The 13,676-nt window shown below is 35.7% G+C and overlaps 1 protein-coding gene across 1 annotated transcript in view; it reads left to right on the top strand.

The window, feature by feature from the left end:
- LOC107596199 (relaxin receptor 2-like) overlaps window positions 1-13,676 on the top strand; it is a 48,806-nt gene that overhangs the window by 25,683 nt on the left and 9,447 nt on the right. Inside the window, exons 14-15 of the mRNA XM_016286879.1 lie at window positions 1,544-1,615; window positions 6,372-6,601. Of these exons, the coding sequence (XP_016142365.1) occupies window positions 1,544-1,615; window positions 6,372-6,601 (302 nt within the window). The remainder of the gene's footprint in view (window positions 1-1,543; window positions 1,616-6,371; window positions 6,602-13,676) is intronic.

The raw sequence follows: 13,676 nt of genomic DNA on the forward strand, positions 1-13,676 counted from the left end.
CTTGCCAAGACAGAACTGCTTGTGGTTCCATCAAACCCATAATTTAATCACAATTTCACCATCCAATTAGGCACATCAACCATAACTACTTCAAAAACAGCCAGAAACCTTGGAGTTATGATTGATGATCAGCTGACTTTCTCAGACCACATTGCTAAAACTGCCCAGTCTTGCAGATTTGCTTTATTCAACATCAAGAAGATCAGGGCCTTTCTTTCAGAACATGCTTCACAACTCCTTGTTCAAGCTCTTGTTCTGTCCAGGCTGGACTATTGCAATGCTCTCTTATCAGGTCTTCCAGCCAGTTCTATCAAACCTTTACAATAATCCAGAACGCGGCAAGATTAATTTTAACGAGCCAAAAAGAATGTACGTCACACCTCTGTTTATCAATTTGCACTGGCTACCAGTAGCTGCTCGCATTAAATTCAAGGCATTGATGTTTGCCTACAAAACCACCCCTGGCTCTGCACCCCTTTACCTAAATTCATTACTTCAGACTTATGTGCCCTCTAGAAGCTTGCGTTCTGCAAGTGAACATCGCTTTATTGTGCCATCCTATGAGAGACTTTTAAATTAAATGTTCCCTCCTGGTGGAATGACCTGCTCAACTCAGTCTGAGCAGCTGAGTCCTTAGCCATCTTCAATAATCGGCTAAAAACACATCTCTTCCATCTTTATTTGACCCTCTAACTCTAGCACTCTCTATTCTAATTATATTCTTTATAAAAAAATATAAAAACTTGCCCCTTTTAGTCTTGCACTCTATTTATTTACTAACTGCTTGTTTTCTTAAAAAAAAAAACTAACACTTGCTTCTTTAAGCTTTTTGTATTCTATTTGTTTTCTTTTTATTAATAATACAATTAACAAAAGCAAAAAAGGCCTCTAACACTAGCTTGCTCTATTCTTTTTCTATTCTATCTGTTTTCTTTTTATTTATTATATGATTTAAAAAAAACCTTGCTAGGTGTACATTTGACCCTCTAACTCTAGCACTCTCTATTCTAATTATATTCTTTATAAAAAAATATAAAAACTTGCCCCTTTTAGTCTTGCACTCTATTTATTTACTAACTGCTTGTTTTCTTAAAAAAAAAAACTAACACTTGCTTCTTTAAGCTTTTTGTATTCTATTTGTTTTCTTTTTATTAATAATACAATTAACAAAAGCAAAAAAGGCCTCTAACACTAGCTTGCTCTATTCTTTTTCGATTCTATCTGTTTTCTTTTTATTTATTATATGATTAAAAAAAACCTTGCTAGGTGTATTGTGTTAAGCTAACTGGGACTTGTTATAGTACTTGTATATCATTGCTCTTTTGTTGATTTTGATTGCTTCCATTGTCCTCATTTGTAAGTCGCTATGGATAAAAGCGTCTGCTAAATGTATATGTAAACTGCAGTATTCTCCAGCCTTTGTTTATTCATCTGGCTATACTGGTCTACAATTCGCTGTTTTATTGGCTTTTAAAATGTTCTTGTGTTCTGGATAAAACACCTGATGAAGGTAAAAATATGCATCTGTCTATTCTGTGTGCAGGAGTATGGAAGAGGTAGAGATTCCCAACATCAGCATTAGGATGTTCCGGCCCCTAACTAACCTCTCTCACATGTGAGCATACTAAAATGTTATTGTAAAACTTAGATTTTCCAATGACATATACATTTTCTCTAATTTACTTTCTTCGTTTCCCTTGATTTATTCCATTTTTTATTTTATTTTTATATACGTTGTTGAATTGTGGTCTCTATGGAGAGTTATCAGTATGTTCCAGATCTTCACATTTGCGCTCAAATTCCTTGTACACCACAGTCTCTCATGAGTCAAGACAAACACAACATAAACCTCCATTAAGCCAGAAAGTCACACAGCTCGCCCTCTGAGCGAGATACAGAGAGAGGTCATTACTGTTGAATGTACGGCATCACAGTATGGTAAGGGGCATAACATTTCCGTCACAAGCTTGAGGTATTCGGCCAATCACAGCACATTAGATCGCTGGCCAATCAGAGCACACCTCGCTTTTCAGACCGATGAGCTTTGTAAAAATCGACGCGTTTCAGAAGGGCGGGGCATAGAAGAGAAACAATAATGTACAGTATGTGAAAAAGAATGTGTTTTTTTAACCTTAAACCGCATAAACACATTTCATTACACCAAATACACAAAATAATGTTCTTTTTAGCAACATCATATGACCCCTTTAAGACAAGGTAACTTCAAAATAAAATAAAAGACAACAATGACACATATTACACTGAGTACATGACATGAAACCAGGCAAACATGGAGCCAAGTTTCAGCAGAGTAAATCAGACTTCAATATCACTATTTTCAATGGCTTATAGCAACAAGAACTCATTCATTTTGTTAGCTTGTGTGCTTGCATAGCCCATAATGACTGAAGGAAGGCAAATCCATATCTAGTCTTTTGCTTTTATACTACAGTATGTGCTTTGAATAATTTAAATTCATGAGAACGTCTACCAAGTATATTTTGTACATTTCTATGCTCCCTACTATTAAATCGGCTAAAAACACATCTCTTCCATCTTTATTTGACCCTCTAACTCTAGCACTCTCTATTCTAATTATATTCTTTATAAAAAAATATAAAAACTTGCCCCTTTTAGTCTTGCACTCTATTTATTTACTAACTGCTTGTTTTCTTAAAAAAAAAACTAACACTTGCTTCTTTAAGCTTTTTGTATTCTATTTGTTTTCTTTTTATTAATAATACAATTAACAAAAGCAAAAAAGGCCTCTAACACTAGCTTGCTCTATTCTTTTTCTATTCTATCTGTTTTCTTTTTATTTATTATATGATTTAAAAAAAACCTTGCTAGGTGTACTGTGTTAAGCTAACTGGGACTTGTTATAGTACTTGTATATCATTGCTCTTTTGTTGATTTTGATTGCTTCCATTGTCCTCATTTGTAAGTCGCTATGGATAAAAGCGTCTGCTAAATGTATATGTAAATTCTCCAGCCTTTGTTTATTCATCTGGCTATACTGGTCTACAATTCGCTGTTTTATTGGCTTTTAAAATTTTCTTGTGTTCTGGATAAAACACCTGATGAAGGTAAAAATATGCATCTGTCTATTCTGTGTGCAGGAGTATGGAAGAGGTAGAGATTCCCAACATCAGCATTAGGATGTTCCGGCCCCTAACTAACCTCTCTCACATGTGAGCATACTAAAATGTTATTGTAAAACTTAGATTTTCCAATGACATATACATTTTCTCTAATTTACTTTCTTCGTTTCCCTTGATTTATTCCATTTTTTATTTTATTTTTATATACGTTGTTGAATTGTGGTCTCTATGGAGAGTTATCAGTATGTTCCAGATCTTCACATTTGCGCTCAAATTCCTTGTACACCACAGTCTCTCATGAGTCAAGACAAACACAACATAAACCTCCATTAAGCCAGAAAGTCACACAGCTCGCCCTCTGAGCGAGATACAGAGAGAGGTCATTACTGTTGAATGTAGGCTGGATGGTAGCTGTCAGTCGGAGGGTGAATGGTTACTGCATTAGAAAAGTCAAACCTGCTGGTAAATACAGCTCAGCTTGAACTCCTGATTTTTTCACAAGATTATCTTGCCTCTCTCAGCTTGAGAACTATCTTGAACTTTTCTTCCATCATATTTAATATCTCCAGAACAGATGTGTTCCCCTCTAGGGAAATGAAAATTAAATAAATAAAAGAAGCAGTAGAGTGTAGGCCTTCAGAGAGATTTTTTAATGGAATGCCATAATTTCTTTATGAGGAATCAGTCCCCTCCACACCAGCACTGAACAAAAGAACTGCCGCATGCCGAGGAGAAATGCTGTATAAAGTCTTTAGAGCTCTGAACCTCACGCTGAACCTGTCCACACTTTGATGTGGAGATGAGGTTTTCGGAATTGTTACTTTGCAGATATCAGCCGTGCTAGAAATTCACTTTTGATCTGAGACTCTAGCAGACTGTGACAGTAATATAAGGTTAGCACTGCATTTTACAAACCTGTTGATTACTTTGATGAGGCGTAAATGTGAACAGAACTGTTTGAGTGTGTTGTAGTGAAGCACGCTTGTTTTAAGAACAGATAGAGAAACAGATCCTCTGTTTGGGCTGAAGTGGTTGATTGTGCAGCAGGGTAAATGTTCATTTAGAGACAAGTATTAGGTAAAGGTTTTTATTTGAACATGTTCAAGCATGTTTTCTTAGATTCTGTCATAATTTACTCATCCCCATTAACTCATCCTAAATGATTTTTTTTTTCATATGTGGAACACAAAAGATGAATTTGTAGGTGAATATACTGATGATTCTTTTCCATATAATTAAAGTGAATAATAATAAAAGTGGTTCATATGACTTATGTGCTATATCTGAAGCCATATCAAAGCTTTGTCAAACACACTGAAATTTAAGTCATAAAAAGTGTCAAACGAAAGATAACGATGTTCAGTGTTTAATAAACAAGTAGTTTTTAATTGGATATTTCCAAAGAAATAGTTCATTCGTTTATGAATCAGACTAATCTGTTTTTCAAATATCACTTCAATGTTCATTGGATAACAGCTCAATGAGTGGATGATTTTCAAATGAATAATATTTAAAATTTTAATTTGTATGACATAAGAAGTTGCATTGACTATTTTTTATCATATTTTTATGACACGTTTTGGTCATTTCAAAGCTTGACAGCCCCAGTCCTCAGTCAATTTGTTACACTGAAAGAGTAGTCAGGATACCCTTTTGGTTCCACAGAGTTCATACAGGTTTGTAAAGACATGAGTAAATGATAACAGTGTACACCACAGTCTCTCATGAGTCAAGACAAACACAACATAAACCTCCATTAAGCCAGAAAGTCACACAGCTCGCCCTCTGAGCGAGATACAGAGAGAGGTCATTACTGTTGAATGTAGGCTGGATGGTAGCTGTCAGTCGGAGGGTGAATGGTTACTGCATTAGAAAAGTCAAACCTGCTGGTAAATACAGCTCAGCTTGAACTCCTGATTTTTTCACAAGATTATCTTGCCTCTCTCAGCTTGAGAACTATCTTGAACTTTTCTTCCATCATATTTAATATCTCCAGAACAGATGTGTTCCCCTCTAGGGAAATGAAAATTAAATAAATAAAAGAAGCAGTAGAGTGTAGGCCTTCAGAGAGATTTTTTAATGGAATGCCATAATTTCTTTATGAGGAATCAGTCCCCTCCACACCAGCACTGAACAAAAGAACTGCCGCATGCCGAGGAGAAATGCTGTATAAAGTCTTTAGAGCTCTGAACCTCACGCTGAACCTGTCCACACTTTGATGTGGAGATGAGGTTTTCGGAATTGTTACTTTGCAGATATCAGCCGTGCTAGAAATTCACTTTTGATCTGAGACTCTAGCAGACTGTGACAGTAATATAAGGTTAGCACTGCATTTTACAAACCTGTTGATTACTTTGATGAGGCGTAAATGTGAACAGAACTGTTTGAGTGTGTTGTAGTGAAGCACGCTTGTTTTAAGAACAGATAGAGAAACAGATCCTCTGTTTGGGCTGAAGTGGTTGATTGTGCAGCAGGGTAAATGTTCATTTAGATACAAGTATTAGGTAAAGGTTTTTATTTGAACATGTTCAAGCATGTTTTCTTAGATTCTGTCATAATTTACTCATCCCCATTAACTCATCCTAAATGATTTTTTTTTTCATATGTGGAACACAAAAGATGAATTTGTAGGTGAATATACTGATGATTCTTTTCCATATAATTAAAGTGAATAATAATAAAAGTGGTTCATATGACTTATGTGCTATATCTGAAGCCATATCAAAGCTTTGTCAAACACACTGAAATTTAAGTCATAAAAAGTGTCAAACGAAAGATAACGATGTTCAGTGTTTAATAAACAAGTAGTTTTTAATTGGATATTTCCAAAGAAATAGTTCATTCGTTTATGAATCAGACTAATCTGTTTTTCAAATATCACTTCAATGTTCATTGGATAACAGCTCAATGAGTGGATGATTTTCAAATGAATAATATTTAAAATTTCAATTTGTATGACATAAGAAGTTGCATTGACTATTTTTTATCATATTTTTATGACACGTTTTGGTCATTTCAAAGCTTGACAGCCCCAGTCCTCAGTCAATTTGTTACACTGAAAGAGTAGTCAGGATACCCTTTTGGTTCCACAGAGTTCATACAAGTTTGTAAAGACATGAGTAAATGATAACAGAATTTTCATTTTTGAGTAAAAACGTCCATTAACCAATGTTTATACGATTACTGATGAAGTATGCAATTATGTGTAAAACAACTTTGCTTTTCTATTCTCTTTTTTTTTTTTGTCATTTATGTGTTGGATAATTTCAGTTATTTTAAGCGTTTTGAGTTCTGTGGATATTCTCCCAACGTGCGGAGCTGCAAACCAAACACAGATGGAATCTCATCCTTTGAGAATCTGCTGGCAAACATTATTCTGCGTGTGTTTGTCTGGGTCGTCGCCTTCATCATTTGCTTCGGAAACATCTTCGTCATCTGTCTGCGGTCCTGTATCGCTTCAGAGAATCAACATCACACCATGGCCATCAAATCCCTTTGCTGTGAGTCCATTATACATCAAACATGAGTGTGACACAACCAATATGCAGCTCCTACTCAAACCCAGTGAAACTCAAATGATCAATCAGTCCAAATCCATTTCATGCACTAAAAAAGGGAGACACAAAACCTTTCAAACTTAAAATAGTTGTCTGACTATATCAGATAAGAGTGGCATTTCTATATATCCATAACACAAACTAAAACACCTAAAAGTCAACATAAAACAGCTTTTCACAACAGCAAAACACAACCTATTGTAATTCTGTAATACTTTAGATTAAAATAATGCTGTAATGCTTTAGACTAAATATTCAACAAGAAAAAACTAGGGTTGTGCACAAATAGTCAAATATGCAATCTGAGAGCTTATGATCTTGAGACATATGCTTCCTTTAAGGGTGTATTCACACCTGTCTTGTTTGGTTCGATTGAATCGAACTCAAGTTTGTTTCCCCCCTTGGTGTGGATCTTTTGGGCAGGTGTGACTACAGCAATCGCACTCGGCACTCGACCCAGCTGAAGAGGTGGTCTCAGTCCCGTTCCAAACAAACTCTGGTACGCTTGAGAATTTCTGTCCAATTAATGGATTACTTTAGCACACGTGTGGTTTTGTTTACAATTTCTGGTTCACTTGCAAAAAAGGCAGTGTGAAAGTGAACCACATCAAACAAAAAAAATCAACATTGTATTTTTTCCGAACCAAAGCAAGTGAACTAGCGGACTTTCCTGGTGTGAATACATCCTAAGTTTCCTCGGGGAAGAGTGCTTTAAGAACAGAAAACACAAAGCGCTGTAAGACACTTTGCTTTGCACACCTTTATCTTTGTGTTTCTCTGTAACGTCTTTGCGGCACGTGTTCTTATTCTTATCAGACTGAGGAGCCAACTTTTATGTGGATATTATTGTTTTTCTCAACATTAACATGATGTGAGCCAGTATAAACATGATAAACATAGGCCGACTTGAGTGTATGTACGTTCTGTACTGTAATTGGCACAGTCTGCTTTATTTTTTCTGTTTGCTCTGCTTAAGCTTGAATGCTTTTGTTCTTTGTGTATATATATATATATCTCAAGTTTTATTTATATAGCACATTTAAAAACAGCAAGCACGGCTGACCAAAGTGCTGAACAAACAAAGACATAAAACACAGGGCAACCCACAGATTCATACCATAAACTCACAATGAATCGAAAGCCAAAGAGAAGAAATATGTTTTAAAAGATTATTTTAAAACAGTTAAAGACTGTGCCGATCTGATATAGGCTGGAAGGCTGTTCTACAGCCTAGGGCCAGAAACCGCAAAGGCTCTATCCCCTCTATGCTTTAACCGTGATCTGGGGACAGAGAGAAGTCTTTGATCACCAGACCTCAGATTACATGTAGGATTGTATGGACAAAGTTGATCAGACAGATAGCTCGGTGCCAGATTATTTACAGATTTAAAAACATAAAGAAGAATTTTAAATTCATAGTAACGTGATCAAATTTACGTTGTCCTTTGAGGAATTTAGCAGCGGCGTTTTGTACTAGTTGGAGACGAGCGATGGAAGATTTAGAAATGCCGAAATAAAGAGAGTTGCAGTAGTCCAAGTGAGATGTAATGAGCGCATGAATAGCAATCTCTAAAGTTTTCTCAGAGAGAAAACATTTAATTTTGGAGAGAAGATGTAGCTGAAAAAAACTAGAATTAATAACCGCATTTATTTGTTTATCAAATTTGAGACTCTGATCCCAGAACACACCTAGGTTCTTGACGTAAAGGGAGCAAGGTAGTCCAGATCGATACTTCTGCTCCCTGAATTTTCTCTGGGGCCAAAGACTCATTCAAAAATAAGACATTTTGAGAAAACCACGTTTTCACATGCTATACTATATATATATATATATATATACACACACTAATATATATATATATATATATATATATAGTATAGCATGTGAAAACGTGGTTTTCTCAAAATGTCTTATTTTTGAATGAGTCTTTGGCCCCAGAGAAAATTCAGGGAGCAGAAGTATCGATCTGGACTACCTTGCTCCCTTTACGTCAAGAACCTAGGTGTGTTCTGGGATCAGAGTCTCAAATTTGATAAACAAATAAATGCGGTTATTAATTCTAGTTTTTTTCAGCTACATCTTCTCTCCAAAATTAAATGTTTTCTCTCTGAGAAAACTTTAGAGATTGCTATTCATGCGCTCATTACATCTCACTTGGACTACTGCAACTCTCTTTATTTCGGCATTTCTAAATCTTCCATCGCTCGTCTCCAACTAGTACAAAACGCCGCTGCTAAATTCCTCAAAGGACAACGTAAATTTGATCACGTTACTATGAATTTAAAATTCTTCTTTATGTTTTTAAATCTGTAAATAATCTGGCACCGAGCTATCTGTCTGATCAACTTTGTCCATACAATCCTACATGTAATCTGAGGTCTGGTGATCAAAGACTTCTCTCTGTCCCCAGATCACGGTTAAAGCATAGAGGGGATAGAGCCTTTGCGGTTTCTGGCCCTAGGCTGTAGAACAGCCTTCCAGCCTATATCAGATCGGCACAGTCTTTAACTGTTTTAAAATAATCTTTTAAAACATATTTCTTCTCTTTGGCTTTCGATTCATTGTGAGTTTATGGTATGAATCTGTGGGTTGCCCTGTGTTTTATGTCTTTGTTTGTTCAGCACTTTGGTCAGCCGTGCTTGCTGTTTTTAAATGTGCTATATAAATAAAACTTGAGATATATATATATATATATATATACACAAAGAACAAAAGCATTCAAGCTTAAGCAGAGCAAACAGAAAAAATAAAGCAGACTGTGCCAATTACAGTACAGAACGTACATACACTCAAGTCGGCCTATGTTTATCATGTTTATACTGGCTCACATCATGTTAATGTTGAGAAAAACAATAATATCCACATAAAAGTTGGCTCCTCAGTCTGATAAGAATAAGAACACGTGCCGCAAAGACGTTACAGAGAAACACAAAGATAAAGGTGTGCAAAGCAAAGTGTCTTACAGCGCTTTGTGTTTTCTGTTCTTAAAGCACTCTTCCCCGAGGAAACTTAGGATGTATTCACACCAGGAAAGTCCGCTAGTTCACTTGCTTTGGTTCGGAAAAAATACAATGTTGATTTTTTTTGTTTGATGTGGTTCACTTTCACACTGCCTTTTTTGCAAGTGAACCAGAAATTGTAAACAAAACCACACGTGTGCTAAAGTAATCCATTAATTGGACAGAAATTCTCAAGCGTACCAGAGTTTGTTTGGAACGGGACTGAGACCACCTCTTCAGCTGGGTCGAGTGCCGAGTGCGATTGCTGTAGTCACACCTGCCCAAAAGATCCACACCAAGGGGGGAAACAAACTTGAGTTCGATTCAATCGAACCAAACAAGACAGGTGTGAATACACCCTTAAAGGAAGCATATGTCTCAAGATCATAAGCTCTCAGATTGCATATTTGACTATTTGTGCACAACCCTAGTTTTTTCTTGTTGAATATTTAGTCTAAAGCATTACAGCATTATTTTAATCTAAAGTATTACAGAATTACAATAGGTTGTGTTTTGCTGTTGTGAAAAGCTGTTTTATGTTGACTTTTAGGTGTTTTAGTTTGTGTTATGGATATATAGAAATGCCACTCTTATCTGATATAGTCAGACAACTATTTTAAGTTTGAAAGGTTTTGTGTCTCCCTTTTTTAGTGCATGAAATGGATTTGGACTGATTGATCATTTGAGTTTCACTGGGTTTGAGTAGGAGCTGCATATTGGTTGTGTCACACTCATGTTTGATGTATAATGGACTCACAGCAAAGGGATTTGATGGCCATGGTGTGATGTTGATTCTCTGAAGCGATACAGGACCGCAGACAGATGACGAAGATGTTTCCGAAGCAAATGATGAAGGCGACGACCCAGACAAACACACGCAGAATAATGTTTGCCAGCAGATTCTCAAAGGATGAGATTCCATCTGTGTTTGGTTTGCAGCTCCGCACGTTGGGAGAATATCCACAGAACTCAAAACGCTTAAAATAACTGAAATTATCCAACACATAAATGACAAAAAAAAAAAAGAGAATAGAAAAGCAAAGTTGTTTTACACATAATTGCATACTTCATCAGTAATCGTATAAACATTGGTTAATGGACGTTTTTACTCAAAAATGAAAATTCTGTTATCATTTACTCATGTCTTTACAAACTTGTATGAACTCTGTGGAACCAAAAGGGTATCCTGACTACTCTTTCAGTGTAACAAATTGACTGAGGACTGGGGCTGTCAAGCTTTGAAATGACCAAAACGTGTCATAAAAATATGATAAAAAATAGTCAATGCAACTTCTTATGTCATACAAATTAAAATTTTAAATATTATTCATTTGAAAATCATCCACTCATTGAGCTGTTATCCAATGAACATTGAAGTGATATTTGAAAAACAGATTAGTCTGATTCATAAACGAATGAACTATTTCTTTGGAAATATCCAATTAAAAACTACTTGTTTATTAAACACTGAACATCGTTATCTTTCGTTTGACACTTTTTATGACTTAAATTTCAGTGTGTTTGACAAAGCTTTGATATGGCTTCAGATATAGCACATAAGTCATATGAACCACTTTTATTATTATTCACTTTAATTATATGGAAAAGAATCATCAGTATATTCACCTACAAATTCATCTTTTGTGTTCCACATATGAAAAAAAAAATCATTTAGGATGAGTTAATGGGGATGAGTAAATTATGACAGAATCTAAGAAAACATGCTTGAACATGTTCAAATAAAAACCTTTACCTAATACTTGTATCTAAATGAACATTTACCCTGCTGCACAATCAACCACTTCAGCCCAAACAGAGGATCTGTTTCTCTATCTGTTCTTAAAACAAGCGTGCTTCACTACAACACACTCAAACAGTTCTGTTCACATTTACGCCTCATCAAAGTAATCAACAGGTTTGTAAAATGCAGTGCTAACCTTATATTACTGTCACAGTCTGCTAGAGTCTCAGATCAAAAGTGAATTTCTAGCACGGCTGATATCTGCAAAGTAACAATTCCGAAAACCTCATCTCCACATCAAAGTGTGGACAGGTTCAGCGTGAGGTTCAGAGCTCTAAAGACTTTATACAGCATTTCTCCTCGGCATGCGGCAGTTCTTTTGTTCAGTGCTGGTGTGGAGGGGACTGATTCCTCATAAAGAAATTATGGCATTCCATTAAAAAATCTCTCTGAAGGCCTACACTCTACTGCTTCTTTTATTTATTTAATTTTCATTTCCCTAGAGGGGAACACATCTGTTCTGGAGATATTAAATATGATGGAAGAAAAGTTCAAGATAGTTCTCAAGCTGAGAGAGGCAAGATAATCTTGTGAAAAAATCAGGAGTTCAAGCTGAGCTGTATTTACCAGCAGGTTTGACTTTTCTAATGCAGTAACCATTCACCCTCCGACTGACAGCTACCATCCAGCCTACATTCAACAGTAATGACCTCTCTCTGTATCTCGCTCAGAGGGCGAGCTGTGTGACTTTCTGGCTTAATGGAGGTTTATGTTGTGTTTGTCTTGACTCATGAGAGACTGTGGTGTACAAGGAATTTGAGCGCAAATGTGAAGATCTGGAACATACTGATAACTCTCCATAGAGACCACAATTCAACAACGTATATAAAAATAAAATAAAAAATGGAATAAATCAAGGGAAACGAAGAAAGTAAATTAGAGAAAATGTATATGTCATTGGAAAATCTAAGTTTTACAATAACATTTTAGTATGCTCACATGTGAGAGAGGTTAGTTAGGGGCCGGAACATCCTAATGCTGATGTTGGGAATCTCTACCTCTTCCATACTCCTGCACACAGAATAGACAGATGCATATTTTTACCTTCATCAGGTGTTTTATCCAGAACACAAGAACATTTTAAAAGCCAATAAAACAGCGAATTGTAGACCAGTATAGCCAGATGAATAAACAAAGGCTGGAGAATACTGCAGTTTACATATACATTTAGCAGACGCTTTTATCCATAGCGACTTACAAATGAGGACAATGGAAGCAATCAAAATCAACAAAAGAGCAATGATATACAAGTACTATAACAAGTCCCAGTTAGCTTAACACAGTACACCTAGCAAGGTTTTTTTTAAATCATATAATAAATAAAAAGAAAACAGATAGAATAGAAAAAGAATAGAGCAAGCTAGTGTTAGAGGCCTTTTTTGCTTTTGTTAATTGTATTATTAATAAAAAGAAAACAAATAGAATACAAAAAGCTTAAAGAAGCAAGTGTTAGTTTTTTTTTTTAAGAAAACAAGCAGTTAGTAAATAAATAGAGTGCAAGACTAAAAGGGGCAAGTTTTTATATTTTTTTATAAAGAATATAATTAGAATAGAGAGTGCTAGAGTTAGAGGGTCAAATAAAGATGGAAGAGATGTGTTTTTAGCCGATTTAATAGTAGGGAGCATAGAAATGTACAAAATATACTTGGTAGACGTTCTCATGAATTTAAATTATTCAAAGCACATACTGTAGTATAAAAGCAAAAGACTAGATATGGATTTGCCTTCCTTCAGTCATTATGGGCTATGCAAGCACACAAGCTAACAAAATGAATGAGTTCTTGTTGCTATAAGCCATTGAAAATAGTGATATTGAAGTCTGATTTACTCTGCTGAAACTTGGCTCCATGTTTGCCTGGTTTCATGTCATGTACTCAGTGTAATATGTGTCATTGTTGTCTTTTATTTTATTTTGAAGTTACCTTGTCTTAAAGGGGTCATATGATGTTGCTAAAAAGAACATTATTTTGTGTATTTGGTGTAATGAAATGTGTTTATGCGGTTTAAGGTTAAAAAAACACATTCTTTTTCACATACTGTACATTATTGTTTCTCTTCTATGCCCCGCCCTTCTGAAACGCGTCGATTTTTACAAAGCTCATCGGTCTGAAAAGCGAGGTGTGCTCTGATTGGCCAGCGATCTAATGTGCTGTGATTGGCCGAATACCTCAAGCTTGTGACGGAAATGTTATGCCCCTTACCATACTGTGATGCCGT

The sequence above is a fragment of the Sinocyclocheilus grahami genome, unplaced genomic scaffold, assembly GCF_001515645.1.
Source record: "Sinocyclocheilus grahami isolate Dianchi unplaced genomic scaffold, SAMN03320097.WGS_v1.1 scaffold215.1, whole genome shotgun sequence".
Taxonomy (NCBI): Eukaryota; Metazoa; Chordata; class Actinopteri; order Cypriniformes; family Cyprinidae; genus Sinocyclocheilus; species Sinocyclocheilus grahami.